General features: G+C 37.2%; 1 protein-coding gene across 1 annotated transcript in view; it reads right to left on the reverse strand.

The window, feature by feature from the left end:
* Positions 1–27322, reverse strand: part of LOC113237283 (disintegrin and metalloproteinase domain-containing protein 23-like) — an 889413-nt gene that overhangs the window by 182209 nt on the left and 679882 nt on the right. Inside the window, exon 8 of the mRNA XM_026473672.1 lies at positions 7107–7253. Within this exon, the coding sequence (XP_026329457.1) occupies positions 7107–7253 (147 nt within the window). The remainder of the gene's footprint in view (positions 1–7106; positions 7254–27322) is intronic.

The following is a 27322-nucleotide window of genomic DNA, read 5'->3' on the forward strand; positions in this document are numbered from 1 at the left end:
AATTGTCGATCGTATGAAGGAACACATCCGAGCAGTAAAAAACAATGATGCACAGAAGTCGGCTATAGCACAACATCTCACACAGACTGACACTAACCACTGGATCGAGTTGCATAGCCCCCAGGTACTCTCGACAGAACGTCACTACATACCACGGTTGGTACGAGATGCCATCGAGATCACGAAGTACAAAACATTTAACCGTGATGATGGTTTTAAACTGTCCAGTGCATGGAATCCGGTCCTTAGTGCGTGCAGTAATAAAAACAAAAACACCTCGAGTTCAGTTTCGCGTGTGGATACAGTGAGTGTGGTTTGTGTGAAAAAAGTGAGTGACAATGGTAACGCCACAACAAATCGCGATGAAGGTAGTCGTCGACAGCGCAAGAGGGTAGACAGATATGTCTGCTCATAAAGCTGTCATCTGCCGCCGTCCAGTCAACCCGTGACCATGGAGCGTGAAACCGTTCCGAAATATCGGGAAAATAAAAAGAAGTCATACCGTGGTAAGAAACCTGATACTAGTGATAATCATTTATTGGTCCATAGTCAGGACACCCAATATCCTTACTGACCATATATAAGAAGAGAGTTTATTGAGTTTATAGTCTATCATTCTGACCCAATGTGTTGTTTCAAAGGTCGTGTATCTTCTTCGACATGCAGGTTTTATTACATTGACGACTTCGGTGGTCGAGTGGCTTGCATACCGGTTTTCATGGTGTCGCTTTCTCCGAGGTCCCAGGTTCGATCCCAGTCTCGAGTCTGGGTGTTTGTTGTACCGTCATTGTTTCCGATTTTCACAGTTTCCGACATAAGTACTTTAATTACTTACTCGTACTTTGGGATCAGAGCAACATATTTGATGTTGTCTAATATTTATCTATTTATTTATATTACTTGGTACTTGGTGTAACGGGCTGGTGTCCGCAACTCGACGTCAAGGTGCCTATTTTGCGTGTTTTTATTTATTTATTTATTTATTTATATTAATTTCAATGTCTTCCCTCACGTATTGCTACATAACATTCACAAATGTGCGTAACTTGGAAATTATAATCATAAACACATGCTGGCATAGGGATTTGAATCAATTATTAAATTTTTTCTTCGCATTTGCTCGTAAATTGTATGAATAAAACCCTCTGGCCTTTTCTCTTCCCATTACAGCCATTGTCGTTAAAAGTTTTTTTTAAATTAGTAGCATGACATTCTTTTTCATTTAGTTCAAGTTCAAGCAAGGAGGTTATACATTCTGTAACGTAATTGCAAGTCAGTCATATACTAATTAAATACTTATTATTAAGTATTTCTTATAACTGATTTTAATTATTTTCTGTATAAAAATTTTGCCATTATAATCCATTATGACTGTATGCTTCTTTGCTTATTTTAATTCTTTCTTATGTTGGTGCAATATTTTAGTTCGAGTTGCAATATCTACGGAAGGATAGCGAGCTCACGATCTATTAATAAAAAAAAAACATAAAACCCGCCCTTTACAAAATCCATAATTCTTGTGTTGTGAACCATATTTTATTCATACAAGAAACAAACATTGTGTTTATTTCCTTTAAATTTGATGTAAAACATTATATGTATCACGGACGTTAAAAAAATACAAAACTCGACTTCGACTTCGTGTTTCTAACAGACCCTCGTTAGTAATTTCTTATTTACCGTAACCTTAATACACAATGTACTATTACAGTTGTTTGTAATTTTCCATGTCTACTTTAATAAAACTGGTGAACATTTCCATCAGTTTTATATTTAATTCAACATAAAAATACCAGTTGTGATTTTGTTCAGCAGTGGATTGTAAAAAAAACTATTGCCGTATGACGTGAACTAATAGTTTCTGACACTATAATATTTAAAATATATCAGACATTTTAAAACAAAATTATACTTAAATATGCAAAACAACGTCGAGGTCACGGTGCCATCGTGCCTCCCTCGTCCGGGCAACGGTTGCGACAACTGTCACGGAGACATTTGTCGCCGACGAGATAATCCCGCCGGCATAAATTTGCCGTCACGCTCTTGCCCGCAGAATAGGATTAACGAGTCAGGTATTATCCTTGATGTAATTATATATACATATATATATATATTCGAATTATATTTCGTGGGGTTGAAAAGGATACTACGAGTTAATATGGACACTTTTGAATGAAAGAATTTAAGAAAAGATATAGAAAAAAAATGCATGCAGGGGTTGTATAAGAACACTTTAAAAGGTGTACGTCATAGATAATTTACCTACATTTTTCTTATTTGGTAACCTGCTCAAAAAGGTTGGCTAACTTGGTTGGTTAATTAATACATAATTTGAAAATATTTATAAATGCCGTGTTACTAAAAGGAAAAAGGTTTCTAAGAACTATTATATAATTGTGCCATCTAGTGTTAAGTAACGGTACTTCTAAGCCAATCAGTTGATTGTTTGGCTTAGGAGTTCCGTTTCTCAACATAGATGGCACATTTATTGGATAGTTTTCATGATCAGTTTTGACGTTTATAATAGTCAACCGTATTGTATTGTGGTACGGTGAAGAGAGGATATTTGATAATTATATCCATTTAAGGTCATATTGTCTTACAAGCGTATGCATGTGCGTCAACACCGGTTTTTCCATTTCCACTAGTTTTTTATCCCGTGACTATAATAAAGGAAATAATATATAAAACGTACTAAACATAGAAGGTTAGACGTTTTCTAATAGGCCTCAGTAATAGGTACGAGATTTTAAGACCTTATTATGTAATGATTTTATACAATAATTTTTCTATGAATAAATTAAAACATTGAAACACTACCGATATCACAACATTATTATTATTTTGTTAACAATCCACAACATTTGACAACAACGCAACGCAACAAAACAAAAGAAAAAAAAACAAAGAGATAAACTTAGAATAATAACGCATAGAATGATAGTTTCATATCAAACGAACTGTCACAAGTGAGGCAAAAATCAAATTCATAGTTTTAGTAGTAGGTTAATTTTCGGTTTTAGTGAATATTTAAATAAAAATACAAGTTGAAACGCGTTACTTCCTTGTGGAATGTGATGTTAGTGTCTATTTTATGTTTGTCTGGCGTATTTTTACACTCATTTACCGCACAATTCGTCATTTTTAGCTAAAATTCTTGATCTGTTCGCTGTGCAAGTTGACCTTGAGCACTGAAGGCCCGCCCGCTCGTGTAGGCCCTTACGCGCGCTTCAATTTGCCTCACTTAGCGTGTGCGGACTAGGTTTCTATGCGTTATTATTCTAAGGAGATAAAATATAAATGTCCGTGATTGGCTTTATATTTTAACCGATCTAAAGGCAGACGAACGTTAGTGTGGCATCATATTAATATTTGATATTTTATATTGTCTTTAAATAGTTTTTTTTGCCAAATGGTTGCGTTTGTGCCTATTGTGTAATATTTTGAGATTTTAATTGATAAAATAATTATTTGAATTTTAATAGTTTCACAAATATAGGAACCCAGTACGTGTTTAAGGAGACTCTTTTAATTACCAAAAACACGACGTTCTTTCTTTGAAAATGTTTAATTCAGTAGTGAGTACCATAGACAATAGAATTTTGATTCAGAACTAAAAAGAACGCCTTTATGATATAGTCTATGAAATTATAATTTACATATTAAAGAGCAGGAGTACAACAGTACAGGAGTAAAGGACTTTATCTACACACATATCATAAACCCTCTATGATGTGTTCAAAAACCGCAAATTACGACCAGCATAAAGACAAACTGTTTCATCAGAACAAATTTCTTATTTGTGAACATGTTATTATTGCATAGTAATAACATCGAATTCGATTTTATTATTACATTGAAATTTCGAACATCTCTGAAAAACAAAACAATTTGATTCGATCTCAATTCTAATAGCAGTCGAAATGAAGTTTTATTCGAAATGAAATGTCATTAGCAAACAATTTTGACAAATCTCACACGTTACTTGATATCGAAAGATATGATAGTTGCCGACTCTAGTTTGTCTATGAATTAAATAAAAACTACGCTTGTGTGACATGCGTGAGAAAAGTTTTATTTGCCGCCATTTCGCCAGTCTTAACTTGCGGTTCCTGAACACATCACAGAGAGCTTATAATATGTGTATAGATAAAGCAGTGTATGTAGCTGTACATAATTAGGCATTAAAACACTCGTGTGATGTTTTTATCCGCTCATGCGACGTCCTCCTCCGCAAAATGGCGGCTATTTGGTTTCGCAAATTAGGAAAGCATTCAGTTTAAATACAAGTTTTTATAAATAAAAATTATTATTCTGCATTGCCAAATAAATACCTTCCGTACTACCAACAAAAATATTTTAAATAAAATGCAGTAATACACCGCAAATCCTGCACTTAAAAAGCACTAATGAAATTTTTGGTATACTTGGATAAATACGATAATTTTCCGTTTGAGTGGTTCTAACGTGTACCATGAAATTATTCCTTAAAGTATAGTTTATAAACATTTATATTCAGGGTAAACTTAAAAAACGCTACTTACGGTATGTTTTCAATAAATAAACACCGAAATCACCAGCCCAAATAATAACACACACGGTTGTCGTGACGTATTTTTGAAGTTGTTTATTTTTTTTAAATGACAGACCCAGGCATTAAAAACATTATGGTTTGCTAGAGTAGTTACCGTAATAGGAATTAATATTAGTTCTTTTACCTGTTATAACTTCGATATCCGATAAATCGGTACAAAATCATCACCGGCACCTCTAGGTGTGGTATGCGTCTACGGCTACATGTATCGCGTGAGCGGCTAAGAAACTCGCCTGTGGGCTTATAAACTACCATAAAGGTCTAGCAAATAGATAGAAAATTAAATCGAGATCCCTGCTCAAGTGTCCGGATGGTTGGTATTTTTTTCCTTTTGAACAGCAAAACTTATTTTATAGCGGAAGTAGCTGCCCCTCTGGTCACCGGAGGCTTCAACGAGGCGCACAGGAAGCTCCTAAGCGATATTAACTTTGATATTAAAAATTTCGCAGAGTGTTGATGACTTTGGAAGTAAGAAAGTTACGCAACAAATTTATAATACGTAATTAATAAATTACAAACTCATGTTGCGTAACCGAATTTAACTGCCTTCGATGTTAATATCTGATCTGTCTATTCTATCTCTCTCGTGTTTGTGACGACGGCCAAAATTGGTATAAGCATGTATAATGTGAGTTTATTTCACCGCGTTGTTTTGCTGTAAATGACAATACGAAATACTGTTTTAATATTAACGGAAGAAAGAAAAACCATGGAAGCGCCTTAGGCCTCGATTGCAGTCTTCGAAACTCACAAATGGTCATAGTTTTTAATATAAAAAGAAATAACAAATTCTAAACTTTTAACGTAATTACACTTTACCGTGTTGGCATATCGTTGGGAATTGAATATCTATTAATGCAATTGTAGCTTGCGTTTCAATTTTATATTGAAATTTCAATAACGACGACGATTCAAGATGTTTATTTAGCTCTCGAAAAAAGCACAGTTGTATGTTTTACTTTATGAAATATAGCGATAAGTAGAAAAATGAAAATTGATTAAAACTTAACGATTATATGAAACACCACAACGGACAATATCATTAGTGCGACTGCCATTTTTGCAGTCCAAAGTAGCAAAATAGCATTTCCGAGGTTTAGCGCGTGAAAATTGAAACTATCGTAACGTACAAGTATGCTGCACTCCTTGTCATAGGTAACGCGTTTGCATTCTGGCAATTTTCGAGATATTGGCACCTAAAGTTTTTTTTCTTTGAAAAATGACATTTGAGCTTATTTTGCTTGACAATAAATCTGAAACTAAATAAGATATAAAAAAACGGCTTACAGGGGGTTGTCGATCTTATTTCGCTGATTCCAAATATGTTAATAACTCAATTTCGCTAAAAAGTCGATTACGTTAGTTATGATGATGAGGGCGGCATGTGGAACTCCGCGTACTTTTGGCATGCGTACCACGCCCACTAAGCACGTCTACTGTATTTATTGTTCCGTGTAGATAACACTATGTAACAAATTTTCAAAAAGGTCCTGTTTCTGGTTTGATAGAATTGGTTCCTGTATAATTGGGCAGCATGTATGCAGAAAAGAGTAGTTACACCCCAGGAACTTTGTTTTTGTGGCAGTCACTATGATATTTACATAGGCTACATAGTGGCATGTACCTCCTAAACCTCCTAAATTTACACATTTCTAAGTTTTTAGTCATCAACTTGTAAAATGTTTCCTTTTTGTATTTAAATAAAGAGAAAGTACAATGGTAAATTTACATAAAACTCCTAATTGCCTGGTTTCAAATAAAACTGCTTTCAATTTCTAGAATGTTCCGAAAATTCTATGTTTGCAATTGAGAATTGAAAACATTTTTAATATTACAATGTGGGATGCATTGCATGCTGAAGCAGCCGCCTATGGCCTTCCACGCGTTGCATCCTGGCACTGGCATTCGAAAATTGATATATCCAACCCATAAAGCTCCGCTTGGGCTATAAAACCGCCAGAAATTTTCAAGCAAAAACTTTATTCGATAACATTTTTAAGCTTTTAAACAACGAGGCCACCGAAGCGTCAATACCGGGTGGTTATCCACGTAAATCCGGGAAAAGCTATATTTGTTTATAATTGGGTTTAGCGGGCTCATAAACATTTTATGTGAGTTAACTTAATTAAGACAAGCAGCAAAATATGACCATAGACTTAATGCGCATCTCGGATTTATTCCCCGTATTTGTTGGTATCATTTTCTATGCGCTTTCAATAGACAAACCAGGAGGTGTAAAGATTGTTCATAGTGATTTCTTTCTTTTATACGTAACGGTTGGTTCATGACTATAGTAGACATATTTCAATTCAAAGACCTCTGTTTCTTCATTTTTACCACAGTCTTTGCTATAGTTGGCAAATGTCAGTTGTTTTCGAAGACATTCGTCATAAACGCAAACCGCAAGTAAGAAAATTCAATTGCACGTTGATAACTCTTTAACATACATGTTCTACTTCGAAATAACTAAAGAAGTAGAGGATTTTAATAAAAAGAAACAATCACTGACCGACAGATCGCCACCGTAGAAGGGATGAATAACGAAGGTCTCGTTGCCGATGTGGATGACCCCGGAGACACCGTTACACGTGTGGAAGGCGGCAGACGCGCCGGGGTAATCCTTCACTGTGCCGTGATAATAGCAGTGCTCGATTTCCTGAGGACAAAACACATGGATAAATTATTTCTCCGTCACCGCATTATAAAGTACGACGAGGGAATTCACTCTCTCATAGCCGATATTCCTCCAATTCAAGCGAATTGTTTTGCTTTCACGTTAATTATGCGAACAGGTTAGAAATCATTCATTGCCTGGTTCAGTATTTCCTATACAAATCATCTTGGTTTCAAAGAAAAAGTGGAGATGCGCCTTCGATGCAAATGTATACAACCCTTGTCCATATCTTTACATGCTACCAGTTAATATTGTCGACAAACGTTAGTCGATTTATCAAATTCTTGCATGCTTTTAAGGCCCCGTGTACATCAAATGTGTTGTTCAGACCCAGAGAACATTATGCCTATGATCACATAAACAGCCTGTGTAGATTATAATGAAAATAAGGCATTCTTAGCGATATACATTCTACATGACCATAGAGTACGTTATTCATGAACCTGGCCTTAACCTTTCATAGCCCTGAAGCACGCAATTATATTTAGTACATTTTAGAGTACATTGGGCGTTCAGCGCTTTCCCAATTTAGTTTGCTGGGTATTACGACGTCATAATAATTTATTAAGTTTCGGACTATGATTATTGTATAGAGATTCATTTGTATCATATTATGCATACACAATTACAATAGCGTGGATTGGGGTAAATATAATTAAACTCAATTTAAGTTTACCGCATCTTAAACCGAGACTCATTGTCTCAGTTTTGTCGGTGTCCGTTTCATGTTAATTTCAAAAACATCATGGGTAAACAGAAAGTTCGGTGATCATGTCCTTTTTGCTATCAGTAAAAAAAGACTTAAAAAGACAGAAGGTTTAATTTTAGGCCAGAGCTGTTAAATTTTGATCGCAGATAATCTTTATTTTGTTCTGGTCCAAAAAGGATAGGTGAAGGAACTTCGGTGGTGAGTTATCCACTCTGATTTAGTCTGGTAAGTAAATGTTTTTAGTAAACTCTTTTATCGTTATTCCATTGCGTCTTAAAAATAATGTCGTAGTCAATATCATCGACTATATTTATGGTTTTAAACCAAAATCAAATGTTATGTACTTTAATTGTCAATGACGAAAGATTTTTTTAATTAAAAATAGATTTATGTTTGGCCACAACCTTATATGATGTTAAGCGACAATGTGACCATTGACGTTTCACATTTGTCAAAAAATCTCTCTAAACCAAAAAATCTGTAAAACCTCTCTAAAACCTCTATTCGTTTTAGCCTTCAATGGCTCCAAATATTCGTTTTAGGGATACACAGATAGCGTGAATTCCATCCCTTTGCCGTATGCATTAGGAAGCAAAACGCTTTAAGCAAGTGGTTGCCAAATTAATGGCATAAAAGTAGAGTGTTCTGTACTTTCTTTTCGACCAAAATAGGAACGGTGAAGTTAGAATTAAATTGAAAAGTTCCTGCGCAAACTCAAATATATCCGAGCGGTAAGCAGGCCACTTTCCTTTCTGTGGTCGAGATTTTGATGCTTCGACTCCACAAGAGAGTGGCTGCCAACAAGTTTTTTTGGTGTTCGTTTCACCGAATTCTAGGCAACTAATTGCTATTGCACAGAGCCGTCCCAAATGTTAAAGGAAATTTCGAAAATCATTCAAAAACAAGAAGCGAACCGTGGTCGCTTAGCAAGCATTTAATTTGAAGACCACGCAATAAAATGGCCGCAACCGCTGTGTGGCTATTAAAAACGGATTCAATCAAATATACCCGAGGGCCAATTTGGAGTTCTGTAAAGATCTCCTAATTTGTCATTCACAAGTATTGGCCTTTTGCGCTCGAATTGCGATATAGGTTACGGGCCAGGAATGTAGCGGATTTTATAATTTGCCAATTTGTCAATATCATCGTTGTACGGTCTGTCTGTCCATATTCAGTCACTAGAAGTCGTCTGTTCGCGTCGGAGGTTTAGTCAGGTCTGCCCTCGTCATTTTTTATCAAACGAAAATTGGACGTCGTATTTTGTCCAAAAGAAAGTCCGTTTAATTTTAAATTCCTGTCACTCTCGTGAGTCTGCTTTGTGGTCTGTCAGTTCGTTGATCATCCATAGAGGCTGGACGCGACAGTTGTCATCATCGTCAACTCAATCATCATCACATATATCATAACATTAATACGAGAAATAAAAATAAATTAGCTGTAATTTTGAAGTATTTATAAATGTTACGATAATAAACTAGCCATTTTTGACAGTCGTCTTCACATATTCATTTAAGAGGCAATGTATGCCATTTCTTATAATAAGATTCCGGTAGACATTCAAAATTTGCCACTTACGAGATTTATAACTATAATGAAACAAAAACTTTATACTAGCCGCTCACGCGATGCGCTCCTCCTACCGCAAAATGGCGGCTATTTGGTTTCGCAAATTAGAAAAACATTCAGTTTAAACACAAGTTTTTATAAATAAAAAATATTATTCTGCATTGCTAAATAAATACCCTCCGTACTACCAACAAAAACATCTCAAATAAAATGCAGTAATACACCGCAAATCCTGCACTTAAAAAGCACTAATGAAATTTTTGGTGTACTTGGATAAATATGATAATATTCCGTTTGAGTGGTTCTAACGTTTATCATGAAATTACTTCTTAAAGTATAGTTTATAAACATTTATATTCAGGGCAAACTTAAAAAACGCTACTTACGGTGTGTTTTCAATAAATAAACACCGAAATCACCAGCCCAAACAATAACACACATGATTGTCGTGACGTTTTTTTGAAGTTGTTTATTTTTTTTAAATGACAGACCCAGGCACTAAAAACTTTATGGTTTGCTAGAGTAGTTACCGAAATAGCAATTAATATTAGTTCTTTTACCTGTTATAACTTCGATATCCATAAAATCATCACCGGCACCTCTAGGTGTGGCATGCGTCTACGGCTGCATGTATCGCGTGAGCGGCTAAAAGTTATTATAACAACTTCTGCGTACTTGGATGTCAAAAATCTGTGTTATAGCGACCCGTGTAGTTCTTGCAGGTAGTCCCGATCTATGACGCTTGAAATATTGTAAATGACAAATGTGTACATTAAATAAGTTTGCGTATATGATGAAGAAAATAAAAATCACAAAACTCTGCTGTATGCGACGTGAATGAGGACGTATATCATATACTGACGTAGTGTGAACAAAACGATTCTTTCAGATTTGATGTAGCTACTATGTGTGACCAGTTTCGACAAGTTTGATCCAGTTGACTCCATCCAACGTAGGGCTGTTCGTATTATCGATGATCCCAAACTCACAGACGATATGGAGCCCCTTAGCCTACGGAGAGACGTGTTGGCTCTCTGTGTGTGTTCTACAGTCTTTACAATGGGGAGTGCTCTGAAAAACCTTTCAAACTGCTGCCACCGTCTCGTTTCTATCATCGCACCTGCAAAATGTGGTATGATCATCCTCTTGAAGTATTTCCTTTGCTATGTCATGGGGTTCTTCAAAAAGCGTGTTTACAGGCTCTCAAAGGCTGGCAACGCATAGGCAGCTCATCTGATGTTGCAAATGTCCATGGGCGACGATGACCACCTCCTATCAAGTGGCTCGGTTTGCCTCCTTCTTTACATAAAAAAAAAGTTGGCGGATGCAACAGCGCCTTGACCTTTCCTCTATCAAGGGAAACCAAGATGCTACATAGATAGGTGGAGAGAGGCTCGAAGTTAAGGCAACTATAACCTGCTTTAATTCTACAGAGTACAGTACAGAGTGGCGTAGCATTTTTAAACAAACAAAAAAAGACAAACGTGTGTTATGTATCCAGATTTGCACATAACACACATACCTAAAACGTCAGGTCAATGCACTTGCATTAGCGCAACTCGGAATGCGCGCCCCGTGCATTGCAACGTGACCGATGCAAAGCTCGTCATTTTAATTATAATTATGAGACACTTTTCGGCACAACGTTCCTAACATCAGACGTAGACTAAATTCCTTTAGTTAAGATCTTTTTCGTATAAGTACTTTTAGACATAACGTACCTAACTTCGGACGTTCTCAAAATTATTTAGTATAAGAAATACCTTTGTGGAAATTTAATATAGTTATTCATCATATTTTCTCGTCTTTACTTCATCTCCACTGCGGCCACCCTATATAATTCGTGTACAAATATTTATTTACAAAAAACAACACCTAGAGTTTCTTCGCAGGGGAATCTGATTACGAATGAGAAATATATCAATATGACGATGGCGAGTGTAATTTGACATTGTTTTTGATCCATCAGGCTACGCAGATGAAAAATGCTGAATTTAATCATTTTCCTGTGCCATAAATCAATGGGGCAAGCAGAGGTAAGCATTTAAGGCAAGAAATTTTTAAAAAGATGGTAAAAGATGAGACGATTGCGGTAAAGCTACAATCAAATACCGCAGTGAGACAATGCTTCTTTCTTTTATTGTTGTTTTTTATTAAAATCCTGTATTTTCTTTCTATTGAACAAAGAGTGAACCATGTTACCCAAACATCAGGCCAATACCATGTTTAACTATATCAGATACTTGAATTGTTAATTAAACCACATAACTGGCACATTGCTTAAATATACATGGTGCTAACAAATTTCGAACGAATATTTTTTTATTATTTATTATTATATATATTATATTTATTTTTTACTTACTTCATTATAATTAGAATAGAATAGAATAGAATAGAAACCATTTATTGTAACGCCACATTATAAAAAAAAACACAAAAACAAAGACTAATATAACTAAAACAGAAATAACACAAAGAACAGCGTAAAAACATTTCAACAACAAGTTGCATAATACTATACTGACATGTGTGCGGCTGTGGCGTGTACAAAAGGATCCCATTCAGCTAAAGTCACAACCAAGGCTAGGTTGTGACGCTGGTTTTCAATAATTACTTTGAAGGATGATCATCGTTTAAATTCGTTTTGGTTTTTTGAGAATTCTAAGAAATCAATTTAATTACTAAACACAGCCTGTTAATAGCAATCTTAATGATGAAACCTTTTTAGTATTACCTTCTGAAACTTTCAACTATCAATTCAGTGTTAAAATTCCTATCATTAAAATGACCAGGTGATTGTGTGATGTGTACAGATTTATAAATATTTTTTTTAAAGAGAAAGTAAAATTTTAAATTCGCATAAAAATATTGCGTCGCAAAAAAACTAAGTTTTGCGATTACATCATTCTCCCAGTCCTAGTCAGCTTTGACCATAGGGCCTGTGAAGAGCCCAAAACGATGGTTTTCGTTGAAGAAACAAATAATAACGAAAAAATAGTTTTATTTTCAATTAGCATTATATTGTCTTTTTTATTTCAAAGACAAAGTCATTAATTTTTATTCTGTATTTTTTTGTATTAACAATAGAATAGACCGTATATTGTCTGTAATAAGTGATTTTTTTTTTATTATTACACATTTTTTCAAAGACAAATAATCATTTATTAAATGGTAAAATTTTTACACCTGAAAACGCCATTTTGTAAGCTTCTGCTCGTTCACTGTGCTGACTTCCCTGAGAAGAACGAGCAAGAAACTCTAGAAAGTGCTCTGTTCAAATAAACTTAAATGCTATGGAATACATTTTGAATCATATTTGTGTGGAATCTAGACTCATGCTGTCGTTCCATACATCTTTATATAACACGTAGTCTAAAATTTTGTAATATGACTTTGCAATTAAAATACTATTAATGTAAGTTTTAAACTTAGGAAATGACAATCTTAATATATGCTCCGGAATCTTATTATAAAAACGTATACAGTTTTAGTTGAACTTAGTTCTAAGGTTAATATTATGGTTATCTTCTTTCTTAATGAATTAATTATTAAATTCAAACTTCTAATGACGACTCTTAAATTATCAGAACCTAATTTATTAGCACCTTGTATATACTACGCGTATAATGTACGTTGACAGGTATGACTCACTACAAACTACGGGGTAGATTCAACAGTCACTCTGACACCTACACAATGACGGCGAAATGGCAGCTGACACAGCAAATTAATTGTACGGGCAATCACATGCTCGAGTGCCGGAAAATCGATTCAGAAAATGATACTGTATCAATATGATAACATAGTTTGTATCCGATTGTATTCGTAATAATATTGATGGTTGCTTTTCATTGATTAGGGTGTATTATTATCTTGAATTATAACTGATTCTATGAGCCCTAGACATACGACACAGAGGGAATTTTGTTTCTATGAATTTAACGAATTCCTTATTTCTTAAAATCAAATGTCACAATCACTGACTGACAAATAAATGGACGACGGGTCTAATACACAAACCACGAAAAAAATGTCCCAAGTCAACCTATTTAAACGTAGTGACATGTAAAGGAATATGAAAAAGCTAAAACGTTGAATTTAAATTGTAATATCATCGCAGTACTGTCTAATTTTGCTTGCTTCGCTGTCAGTCGAACAAACGAAGACGAAAGCGCGAATGACGCTCTGTATATGATTTTAACGCCCTATAAGTTCGGACACTTTTTAGCGCGGACCCGACGTCCATATAATTGTAAGTCAATGGTCACAATGTAATTTCTATCGTATCATGATTTATCTTTGATTATTTGATACTGTAGTCATTTTATAATTTTTTTTTAATGACATGTAATATAATGTAAATGTGACTTATAATGTATTGTAAATGAAATACTGCGTACTGGTTTATTTTATAATTAATCGTGGATGACATAATCACTGACTTGAAATGTAATATTAATATAATGTCCGTTTTACTATGTTGAATGGTATTGATAACTTCTTCTTATTATCGTATCGATGACATACATTACACTTTTGTGGCCCAGAACTCAACCACGCCGACCGCGTCTCTAGTAGTCGCCATTAAATCCTCAAGCGAGCAGGTGTTAGGGCACGCAGGGCACGATATGAGGTGGGCCATCGTTTGAGTCGCGCCGCACAAGCAGTCCAGGTTAGAACCATCCGAAAATCCCCACCTGAACAAATTGTCCTTACTCCGACCAACCTGAGTTCGAAGCCTATTCAAAGACGCCCAGATCGGCCATGGCAAGTCGTGTCCAGGAGGAAGACTCTCAGAAGGCGGGACAAACGTAGATGGTATTCTTTCGCGCCAAAGGTTGCACCTCGCCTGAGCCGGCTCAATGGTTAGAAGATCGACACATTTGACAAAACTTTTCCGGCTTCTCAGTCTCTGTTGCACTGTGAAGTGATTATGCATTGGGTGCCGAGTGTCGATGGCCATTTTTGCTCTTTCGCAAAATACCGCTACATTTCTGCAGATGTCTGGTGGAACTATGCCTGCTACCAGGTACAGCAATCTTATCGGGGTCGGCTTAAGACAGCCAGTTATGATCCGGCAGGTCTCATTCATCCGGCAGGCTGTATCCACTAATTTTGCATAGGTGAACGGCTCCAAACAGGGCATGCGTATTCGCCAGCAGAAAAGGAAAGTGCCAGACCAGTAGTACGCATAACCTACGGCGGAGCTCCCCACTTGATGGTAGTAAGACGTCGCAGTAAATTATTGCGTGAGTGTACATTCGCCTTGACACTATCACAATTTTAAAAGCGCAGGACTCAGTTTTAGATGGGTAAGGCCTAAGCGAGTTTCTTCTACAATATTGGCTTAAGTTATTAAGAGCAGCGCTGAGGTTATTCTCAACTTCCACGAAATTTTCCGCTTGGGAAGATAAAGCGAGATCATCCGCGTATAGGAAGCGAGTATCTGGGCTGGTTGGTTGGTCGTTGGTATACATGTTAAATAACAACGGAGCCAGAACGCTACCCTGAGGCAGACCATTTTTTTGCGAGCTCCAACGACTCTTGTCCTGGAGGACAAGATATTGATAACTGACTTCTGACGTATAATATTGTTACCAATAAGTAATTCCATTTAATTTCATTTATGTCGTAGCAGTAGTGCGTCTTGTGAAAGAGTTCGTTTAGGGAACTACCTACCACGATATATATTTCTGCCGCCAAGAAGTAATGCGAAGTGGTGCAACTAGAGGAACTTGTGAATTTTATATCTGAAAATGGCAGTGCGACTCTTATTTTTAACCGACTTCAATAAAAGGAGAAGTTCTCAATTCGACTGTATTTTTTTATGTACGTTATGCGATGACTCCGGCTGATGATTCTTTTGTTAGAAAGAGGGTACTTCAGTATTGGTGTTAAATAAACTTGAAGAAAATATTCCACCTCTACGGGTGACAAACTAAGGTTGAATCCATTTCGCGGACTTTACGGTCTTTTAAGGGCGGTGTTTTAGTACTCTGTACTGAGATTATTCGAGTTAAAGCTCTGACTGGCATTGCAACTATTCACATATGTAGATCTATGGATCAGATGCGAGTCGACGACGCAGTGCCACCACTTTGGGAAGGACCAGGAATCCGCCCAGCATACACTGGAGGAGCTCCCCGCGTGGGCCTTCGAGCGAAACATCCTGTTTGGCGGATCAAGAGTCCCATGAGGCAGTGGTCTCCTTCTGTGAAGCGGTGATGCTTCAGAAGGAGGTCGCCGAGCGTGATTTGGAGAAGGCCGATCTCGCTCGGCGGCGGCGTACCTTTCGCGGCTGCGGGCGATCTGAGCGGGAGCTTCGTTTGCCAGTAAGTTAGGCACCCGCTTCGTCGTGAGGAGAGGAGGGAGAAGACGTAGCTCCTCCTAGGTTCTGGGGGGGGGTTCCGGTGCGCAAAGTCGATCTCTGATCTTTCCCACTAGAGCACCCGAGAAGGCCACCGTGGGGTTTAATCGGTAGAATTTCGGCATAACCTCCCGCTGCCCCGCGACGGAGAAGTATCCTAGGAGGATTTCCCCACACAAAATAATAAAAAAAGGCTACACTACACGTGTAGTACAACGCAGCGTCACAGCTCAGGCGTCACAACGCCGACGCAACGTATCGTGTGGCATTGCTCTTATAAGTAGGCGTGTCACTTACCACAAAGCGTACAAATTATTCGTTCCGTTACTTAATACTACAATTATAACATTTTTACATAAAAAAACTTTACCCCGACAGTTTGTGGAATTACATCTACTTGCCAATACAATAAACCGGATTCATGCACCAATTTGCCACTCATTTAAATGAGACTTGAGGTACCCCCTATAAGAAACATCGATTCACAAATATAGGACGAATAGCTTGACGTACATAAAAAATACTATCGAATTTAGAACGTCCTCCTTTTTTTTGAAGGCGGTTAAAAAAGTGTTTCCCTCGTACTCAGCTAACTCGGTTATTAGCAGCCAATAACTACTAAAGGCGTAAATTCTGGAAAAAGCAGACTGAACTAATTTAAACTTCAGTTTATCATTGGCTGCAGTAAAATAAAGGCAAAGGAAATTAATTTTAGTAAACGAGCTGTCTAATTAGTCAACGCTCGTTGACTGCTTCACAAACTAAGAAACTGCATTGCTTTTACATTTCGTAACAAAACTGTTTCAATTGAACTTTAAAAAATGGTAACTGTAAAGTTTAATTAGAAATTAAAAAAAAAAATTAAAAATTTTATATATAAAAAATCGCCCTCAAAAGTTCGTCGAATTACATCTATTTGCTAAGTTTTATTGCAATCGGTTACCGGAAAGTGCACAAAACCGGATTTATCCAACACTTTGCCATCCGTAGAGGTGGTATATTTTCTTCAAATTTAAGTGGGACCAATCAAAGTGAAAAGGTATCCTCTTTCTCAGAAAAATAGACTCATGAAACATGAAAGATATTTTTCACGCGTGTTAACGCACGAAACAAAAAAGCGCAGACGCCCAACTCCCCTCCGCCCGGACTTCACCTTGCATCGGAGCTGTCAAGGAATCCCACCTTTTTTGCTCTACAAGAACGGAGCGACGAATACTCGTCATTTTTTGCCATTTTAACATATTCGCTGTATATTCAGTATTTGTGAAAATTAAGCTCTTTCTTTACGCACACCCTGCATCCCTGCGTCAACAAGACGTGGTCCTACGAGCCGGATGTGCTTTTTTATTGAATAGAATAGATTAAAAACCATTTATTACAAAACGCCACAACACAAAAATAAACAGTAACAAATATAAAAAAAGATAAAGCTAAATTAAATAAAAAATAAAATAGAATAACAAAAAAATGAATAAAAGAAAATCTATTAAAAATCAAATCTTAGTAATAGGTAATGAAATAACCACGAAGTAAAAACATTAAATAGTCAATGGTACATGTCAAGTTTGCGGCTGTGGCTTATGTAAGAGGATAATATCACCACTGAGAAAAGGCTGCGATTTTCAGTGGGCTCTAAAACTGAGTGTGTAACAGACGTGAGTGTCACGTATAAACTAAACGACGTATATTTTCTATATTGTATTGCTTGCGTTAACAGCGTGTATGGTGTAATAGCGACGCCATCATGATCGGAAATGTTTTAAAAAGGTTGAGTGACGCGGAAAACAAAAACAATTATACGCATAGATATGATGATGACGAGTAGAATATAAAAATAACAAGTAATAACAACTTAAGTAATTGGAATTTAGATATTTAATTTATTACATTCACAGTATTTCTCACTTTGACACATGAAACTGGAACCATAATTCGCAAATTCACTCCGATTGTTATTATATTTTCATTCCTCGATTTTATTTACAAGTTACGAAATAATTTTTGTTTGGAAAACAATCAGGCCGTTGCCTGCACTACACGTTGCTGAATTCTCAATCCCTGGTTAATTAGCACTAGTACTTGGCAAGCGCTTTGAGCAGTGCCTGCACTCAACGATCTTATCGTGACCTGTAAAACATCCGTATTCGCAAAAACTCTACATTGATTGATTCGGATGTGTTACTAGCCGATTATTGATGAGGATGCGGGGAGATTCCTTTCGTTGACCCCGAGCAGATTTTAAAAATATGCGGATGATCCGCGGTTACGGATGCAGATGCATACGTCTGCGGCATCCCTATTACAGATAAAGCGTCCGATCACATTTGATTTGCTGCTAAATCAATTGTTATATTTTCGTAGCAGTAAAGATCCTTGTGAAAGAGGTTCTCCGGGGAAGTACTGCCACGGTATCTGGTGACAATAATAAGTAATCAAAAAATAGACAAATCCACGATCAAGTACGAAAACCAAATTGATTTTCGTTCATGAACAAAATAGTTACTGACTTTCAGAACAGATGTTGGAAAGAAACGGGCAATGGTTTTTGTGACGTCAAACCTTTATAACTGCCACACTAATGATCGTTTCGCTAAATAGGGAAGGAATATCTCGCTGCGACTGACTTCATCTATTAATATCTCCTGTGTTCGTTGAAATATCGAACATCTAATCTCAGATTCCCTTTCCGTATATTCTTAAGTCTAATGGAAGCGACGTTACTGTGTCACATGCTCATATTTAGAACCATGGCAGCCTACTGGGAAACAGTTCAACAAATCCTAATAGCGACATGTACAACCGGTGCTCTTAGATATCTGATCCTCTAACAGTCTATTTGGTTCCGAGTATCAGTGTGAAAAAGCCAAAGCCATGAAATTCATTTTGGCATGACTTCTTTAATGCATAAATAGTGAATGATGTTTTAAGAAACTTCTTAAGCCAATTTGATCTTTAATTACGTAAATACAGATTTCAACCAAAAAGCTGGGATTTCGGGTCGGTCGGAAACATTGTCGGCTAGGGGGTCAAGCATATTTTTTTTTTTTTAGTTTATTAATGTTTAGTAGCAGTGATGGAACCCTGACGACGAAAAAGTCCCTAAGCATGAGATTACACTTGCAGGGTGTCACATGTATGGGAACAATATATTTAAGATCTTTATAAAACCGTATAAAAGCAATAAAGATGAATTTGAATATGTCTTATTTAAAAACGTCTTAAAACGCATATAGAATGAGGTGACTCAAAGTAAAACTAATAAGAAGTATAAATGCACCGTGAGGTATTCAGAACAGAATTCAAAGTTGAATTCCGACTTTACAGTCAGAAAGACTTTGAGAACGTTATAAAGTTAATGAGCGAAAAGGTGTTTCTAGTTTTCTTATTTTTGCTGAACAAAAGACATTGTAACGCAAAAAAGTTAATGATATGACGTAGCAGTCGTTTCCTTATGAATGTTTCGTAACTCAATGGAATATCGCGGAAACAATCCTGTTGAACTTCTCTTTTATCTTGGAAGTCACAGTAATCTTCTGCATTAACTTTCACCCATTCTAACTATTCATCAAAGGTTACATTCGTTCTTTTGCGAATTATCTTTCAAGGGTATCGAGTTTTTAGATTTTCGCCATTTAGAGTTATTTTTTAACCGACTTCAAAAAAGGAGGAGGTTCTCAATTCGACTGTATGCTCTTTTTTTTTGTATGTATGTTACGCGATAACTCCGGTATTTGTGAACCGATTTTCAAGATTCTTTTTTTGTTGGAAAGGGGGTACTTCCATAGTGGTCTCATTTCATTTTGAAGAAAATCATCTACCTCAAAGGGTAGCTGTTCACGCATGAAGATTCATTTTTATAAATAGTGCCTAAGTTTAATTTAGGAGCAATTACTTTTAGCAATTATTTAGTTGATTTTGCTATTTCTCCAATTCAAGGCGTTTTTCTCTCGATATACTTTGAGTAGTGTCGTAGTGAGAACCTATTTTTATTATCTCCAGTATCAAGCTCTGTATAGTGGCAAACTAGGAGATATTTCAATCAAACTTAGCAAATAGACGTAATTCCACATACTTTTGAGGTCGGTTTTTTTAGTACTCTGTACTGAGATTATTGTGGATCTAGATTTAGATCCGACGTCAACAAGAACCCGATGGCGACGGTCTACTGGGCAATTTTCAAATTTAGGGATAAATGTGAATTTAATAACTAATAGGGCTTCAGTTAAAAATCAAAATTTTGCAGGATGTTTGTAGCGTTCGAAGAAAAATATCACCAAATAAAAATTAGGTGCAAAGTTAGATATTTTATTCTTATTCGGGATGTGATCTCTAAGGTACATCCTATCGTGTAACACATTTATTAAATAATAGTAAGCACTTACACCATTTGATCTAGCTAAAGAGTTTTTCCCATTTCTCCTCCGGTGACCCGCCTTAATATCTTTTGTAACTACAGTTCAGAATTTAGGGTACTTTGAATTATAATAATAATTAATAATAATTTATTTATTTAAAATCATTGATCCACTTTGTTAGCAACAATCAAAAACTTAGGACTATGTTAGTAAATTACACTTAATAAAATAATTAAAATAGAAACACTTAAAAATAAATAATACAAATTTACAATAGGTTCGCGTAATTAGAATTCATGTCACCAGCCCTTCTTGGTGACATGAATTCTGGTCCAAAGGCACAGTATCGGACACGCTACATCCTCCGATATGGTGTTCAGAAGGCTGTTACCGCTGCCACGCATCCTGCTCGTCGACGAAATGCGTTTCCGAACTACTGCGTCAAAACCGTCGGTACGAATTAATATTGGATGTAACTTAACCCTTTGCAATTCAAGTTTAAGTAATTTAAGTTACTAAAATTACAGGTACATGAGATGTAAAATTATGTCTCAGGGTGACGGACGCAGTGGCAGTGCATCTCAGAGCTTTGCTTAAAGCTCTAAGTGGCACTGCAACTGGTGTGGACAGGTATATCGCTTAGCGCATTTGTTTACTGCATCTGATTCGTTTTCGTTCTGAGACTATAGAAATCTAGAAATCTCGGACCCACTTCTGATGTCATTTGTGCATTATGTCCAATTCGAAATAGAGAAAGTACAAATATCGCGGAGATAAAAGATAAAGAGTGACAATCACATAGAGTGATCAAATGATCCCACATACCGTACACAAGGCAATATTACGTTACCAATTTATTACCGTTTTGATAATTTAAAATTTTTATTTTGATTCCGTATAAATTCTCATTTCCTAAAATTACACTACTATATTATATTTTGGAAATTCTATAGTACCAACAATCTAAATACTTAAGTACTAATGGCATCCTCTAAATGTACCTGCTCGATCTATTAATACCTATCTGCTGGAGCTGTTGACTTAAGGTCAGAGAATTCTATTTTAGTCAGTGGCTGTACTTTATAAGCACCGGCCTTTTCAGCTAGCATTCACATAAGCGTGCATTACCTAATGTAAGGCTTTATGGAACAATAAATTATTATTATTATTAGTGTCAGACTTTTACATTAATTAGCAATATGAAAAATCTGATGACGTATGTACTCATATATGAGATGATCGTCGGAATGTATGGGTTTTTTGGCTTTTATACATCCTAAAATGGCAATTCAGCCTTGAATAGCGCCAAATTGTAGTTTTGGGGATTACAGATACACTAGTGTCATGGTGTAATAAGAGCAAGTAAGGCAACTCCTGCCTGTTCGGCGTGTTAATGCCTCCACTTCGCTTGGAGCTTAGGGTTGTCACATTATTATTTTAGTTATACCTACAAGTTGCAAACACAATTTGAAAAAAATAAGGTATCTATCACAGTATTCTCGTCGTATATTAAAATAACATTTGTTAAATTTAGTTGGTATTTACGTATCGATATTTTTATACCAAAATCGTGGATTGGTATCTTGATTATGCAGTACGATTACGAAATAGAAATGCTGAACAATTCTGAATTTGAGGCACTCTGTCAAACTACCACAAACAACAATAAACACGTTTACTATTTGGTGTCATTTTTTAAATACCGAGTTACCGCTCAATATTAGGTACTTATAATTAATAGCGCGCGTGACGACTCTCGCTATGCAACGCGAATGCACCTCGAGCTTATGTGAATGTGTAAGTCCATACACGGCGCGCGGCGGACGTGCACACATACAAGCTGCGTCCCTACGTTTGTTTGGAGTTACCATACTTTTTATACTATGCTAGTTCATTCCATTACTATATTGTAGGGAATAAGGAAAATGAAACAAAGCGCTTCTTGCTAATTGGTGGTATATCAACGACATAAGGATGGAGTATTCTGGACTTTCCAGTAGACCAAAGGAGAAATGGTGAGGGAGGAAATGAATCGTAAAGTTTTTGCGCTATCTCTCCGAAATATACTCGACTAACTCATTTGGTAGAAGCTATATACGGCCGCCAGGTTTCATTTCCTGTGTTGTGCAATAATGGACATTTCGATTTATGTGATGGACAGATTGGTTACCTACCCAACTAATTGAATTAAACATTGCTGCGAAATGGTGTAAACGTGACATGCCTTACCGCTTCGGACTAACGAAAACGAAAACGAAACGGGCCAGGAGGGGTTGCGGCGCGGCAGAATCTAAATTTTCTAGTGTTTCTTAAGAATCGCTTCACTAATCAAGCTGAATGCACACCTCCCAATGAAAGTGATTTCCGTAAGGGGTAACCAACCCCAACCTGCTCGATCACTGTGTTTTTGCGCTGTTCTATACCAGTTAATATACTTGTTAACGGAATAGCCCGAATACTTTCAGGGAATCACCACAATTGTCGACGTGGATTCGGCTTGAATCTATCGTGTTTTACCCATGTTTTACCACACTTGTCACATTAGGCCGTTCGATCGTGGATACCACTTTAGACTTCATCGACGCAGCTTGCAAAAAGCGGATTCTTCGGAGTCGCGTGACCACAAACCACTCGAGAAGTGTAATGACTCTGTTGAATGACCAAGAGGGTACGGCTAACAAATTTAGCGCGTTCTCATTGCGAATACTGCCGAATGTAGTTGTGCAATTCACAATATACAACTGGATTAGTGGCACGATCAGTGAAACAGCTATGTGGATTTCTAATTAAAGTAATATTAGAGCTTTTTCTCAAAGAGTTAATCCAGGGATGTACTACCATTACACCTGTTACAGCCGCCAAGCAGTAATGTAAGCTGCGTTCCGGTTTTACACACCGCGAACGAAACTAAGCTAACTTTAGCGCACGTAGCCGGGGCATCTTTTCATACTTTGGTACACACCGCGATCTAAGCTAATCGAGCTAACTAAACTAACCCAACGACCCTGATAAAATATATCGACCTTCTGTCGCCCTTTGGGAGTGAAGGCACATATCCCATAGTCACCACTTCCTACGAGAGATAAGTTAAGCTGAGTTAGTCGGAGAGTCCACACGGATGCGTGTAGGGTATTGCAGTGGAGCCTACCAACTGAATCGCCGCGGGGGCTGGGAGAGCATCCTCTGAACTTCACAGTTGAGGGAATGTTGTCCTGGCCTCCATGGCCCCTGGGTAGCGGACACGGGGGAGTTTGTTGCCCAGCATGGAGGGGCCCGAGATGGAAGGCTCGTTTGGTGTTCGACGAGCCTTACATTTAGAGTCGGGGGATCGTTGTGTCTTTCTTCCCGGGGAGGGGTTGCGCTGGGTGCGGCCAGCCACTGGTGGAGGCGCGGACAAGCGAGAGCGTACCCGTGCCTCCACCTGCAGCGGAGAGGAGAATAGAATAGAATAGAATAGAAAAATAATTTAATCGACAAAGGCAAGAACTTGAATAAAAAAGAAGAGAGAAAAGCAGAGTAAAAAATTATGCATAACAAAAAAAACAATCAATCATTGTAAGCTACTCTGCATGCCCCGTCGAATAGGTCACCACCTCAGCGTAAGCGGGGCACAATACATCCCGCGCTGATTTTTGGTTGGCAACCTTGATCGATGTTGCACGGACGTGGTATAACAACTTACGATAAAATTATAATAATAAATAATGGAGAACAATTAAGGGGTCATAACAATTACAAGAATACAATATAAGTAAACATACTACACACAACAATTAAATAAGAATGTAAATTAATATTACACAACTACATAAATACTGATAAAAATAGGTGCCGGGTTGTCCAGAGACGGATAGGTGTGTCTAATACAACCATTCAAAACATAGTCAGGAAATTCCTGGTATGTTGGCTGTTAGTCAGCATGAATAATAATTTGAATTGCTAAAATAATGATACGTTCTAAATTTATAATACTGGAATTAATGAATAAATAATAAAATTGTATTAAAATAAATTTGAAACATTGAATAAAAACATAAAAATATAATAATTTAAATAGAATAACCTAAATAACAGATACATTAATATTTATATTTACATATTTCAATTGTGAAACATGAAGCAATTTTTTAAATTTATTTTCAAAACTAATTTTGTTTGAAAGGTCTCTGATCGGCGGTGGAATATTATTCCTGCATTTAGACGCTGCATAGCGAAAACTTCCACGTATTGCTGAAGTTCTGTACGAGGGAATAGCCACACGTCTAGCATCGCGTTGACGATGTCTGTTAGCTCAGGTTAGCCTAGAATGCAGGAACGACGGGCACTTGTGTTTAATTACGCCAAACAAGAGGCATGCTAGGTGCAATTTCTGACGTGACCTCATCTTCAATATTGCGGAGGAACACCGGGGGTTTGGTGCGACGGGCTGCCCCCCTTCAGGGTTCAGCCCAGTCCCACATAACCCCGGCTCTGCCTCTGTCACTTTATATCATAAAAAATCCCACAGCGCTAGATGCTTAGCTACCAATGACACTGAAGAAACCCATCTCTTTATACTATCTCAGAGACTCAAGTTTTATGGCCACAAAACCCGGTTAGCAATTAGGATTCGTTCTTTTTTGCTGTCCCCGAATGGGGGATTCGTAAGACATCGAAAAGGTTTCCCATTCATTGCTACGAAGAGGACACTAGGGGCCTGCGGTGAATAACTTGTGAAGTATTTATTCCTCTGGTTAAGACGGGAACGAAATTAACTTAAGAACGAAGGGTTTGTGACAATTGCAACTTGTCAGGATGCACAAGAGTTTGAAAATTAAATCTTGTAGTTTTCGTTACATATTTTCTCCTAGACTGAGAATGGTTGGTTTATAATTGATAAATTGACGTTTGAGTCATGATTTTACATTTCTAAACATTTAGTGGCAATGTATCTCGACGGTAAACAAAAACATCCTGTTGAAATTAATATATCTAACTGCCTCCATGGCCGAACGGTTACCATACCAGGTTCGATTTTTCGATTCCCGGGCCGGGAGAAATACTTGTATGGCCTACATTTATTTTATATCACATTTGTGTGTCCATGGCACCCGCGACACAGGGTTTCCCTAGTAAGGGGCTATGTTGAGTGTCTGCGTTATTATTATTATTACAAAGAACAAAATTTACAACGCTTGGGAAACATGTGAGGTCCTTTGACTTAACTTTCCTTAGAGCAGAACCGTACCCAGTAGTGGGACATTTGATGGCACCACAACCAATCGAATTATCACAGCATTTGTTATTTTCTGTACTACTACAGTTATACACTGAAAAGTAGCACTTAATATCAATTTCTATTTAATCAAGGGACAAAATTACCTTGTACCGGTAAACATAAACTTCCTCCACGTTCGGGCTAGTTCGGGCAACTTCGGCACCTGTCGTGACGTCACGTTTTTCATTATGGCTGGTGTTAGTGGCCAATCAAGGTGCACCATTGGTATTAATAGCGGTCGATGGACTTACGAAGTTCGGAAGTGGGAGAAGTGTCGTTCGAGTTGAGGTTACTTTGGAAATATTCGTTTTGCAGCTCTGATATCATATTTGCAGAAAATAGAAGCGAGTAAGTAGTGGACCGATAACATGAACTGTAAACTTAATATTCTTTTCTCAAACAGAACTAGTTTCATTGTTTTAGTAAGTTTAATGCATCAAAATTTTTAACTTTTCCTTTGGAAGAGATTGAATGAAAGAACTAGGAGAGTATACAGTCAACTGCACGCTAAGTTGCTCAATCACAAGTGTCAAAGATCTGACTGAAATTTCGATAATCGCTACAAAGAAATACGTCACCAAATAAAAATTCAAAATACCTTTTTTCACATACAAGCAAATTGTACTTGATATTGTTCGATTGATATTGTTCGTACGCAGATTCCCATAAAAAGAAACTCTAGCGGTTGCTCTTTATAAATGATAGGGCTAAAAAGGATCACTCTTACGGATTTTTTTCATCCAAGTATGCGAAAGCTGTACAAATAATCTTTATTCTTGAGCTGTGCGCGTACAGCACACTCCCTATTTTCCAGATAGGTACCGGAATTGTAGGCACGCTTACTTCCCATTGCGCAACAAACAGTTGCCACCGCTAGGCCATCGACTCTAAAGTTTACTACCAAATCTCCTCTTTGGTGTCGGAGCTGTATATAGGCACGTTCCGACGCCGAAGCATCTCTCCAGTTCCCAGAAACCTACGCAGTTGGATCAACCGGAGGATGTCTAGCTCATCCTCTACTAGGTCTCCGGGCTAGTGCTGGTGATGCGGGTCGCAGTGACCTGCGACAATGTCCGAACATAGCTTGATTTAAAGGGCAAATCAGGTGCTCCGAGCGTCACCTCGTCGAGACCTCTAGCTAAGACGCGCTAGCTGTACGCGGGGTGGATGCCCTGAACACATGCTCCCGGGACAGAGGAATGTGTTCATCCTTGCCGTTTACCGAGACACCCGTGAAGGCGTGTCTCTCCACAAGCTCTTATCTCTCGGATCAGTAGATAGGGACATTCATACAAAGACAGACCAAGGTATCCAAATTATAGCTCCCTATTACGTCGGGAGTAAACAAAAGTGCGTGCATTGCCTCTTAAATGAATTTGTGAAGACGACTGACAACTACTATCGATTTATTTCTATACTAGTCTTCTTAACATAACCGCTCACGCGATACATGCAGCCGTAGACGCATACCGCACCTAGAGGTGCCGGTGATGATTTTATACCGATTTATCGGATATCGAAGTTATAACAGGTAAAATAACTAATACTAATTGCTATTTCGGTAACTACTCTAGCAAACCATAAAGTTTTTAATGCCTGGGTCTGTCATTTAAAAAAAATAAACAACTTCAAAAATACGTCACGACAATCGTGTGTGTTAATGTTTGGGTTGGTGATTTCGGTGTTTATTTATTGAAAACATACCGTAAGTAGCGTTTTTTAAGTTTACCCTGTATGTAAATGTTTATAAACTATACTTTAAGGAGTAATTTCATGGTAAACGTTAGAACCACT

This window comes from Hyposmocoma kahamanoa, unplaced genomic scaffold (genome assembly GCF_003589595.1).
Source record: "Hyposmocoma kahamanoa isolate Upper Pololo Valley unplaced genomic scaffold, ASM358959v1 93, whole genome shotgun sequence".
In the NCBI taxonomy this organism is placed as follows: Eukaryota; Metazoa; Arthropoda; class Insecta; order Lepidoptera; family Cosmopterigidae; genus Hyposmocoma; species Hyposmocoma kahamanoa.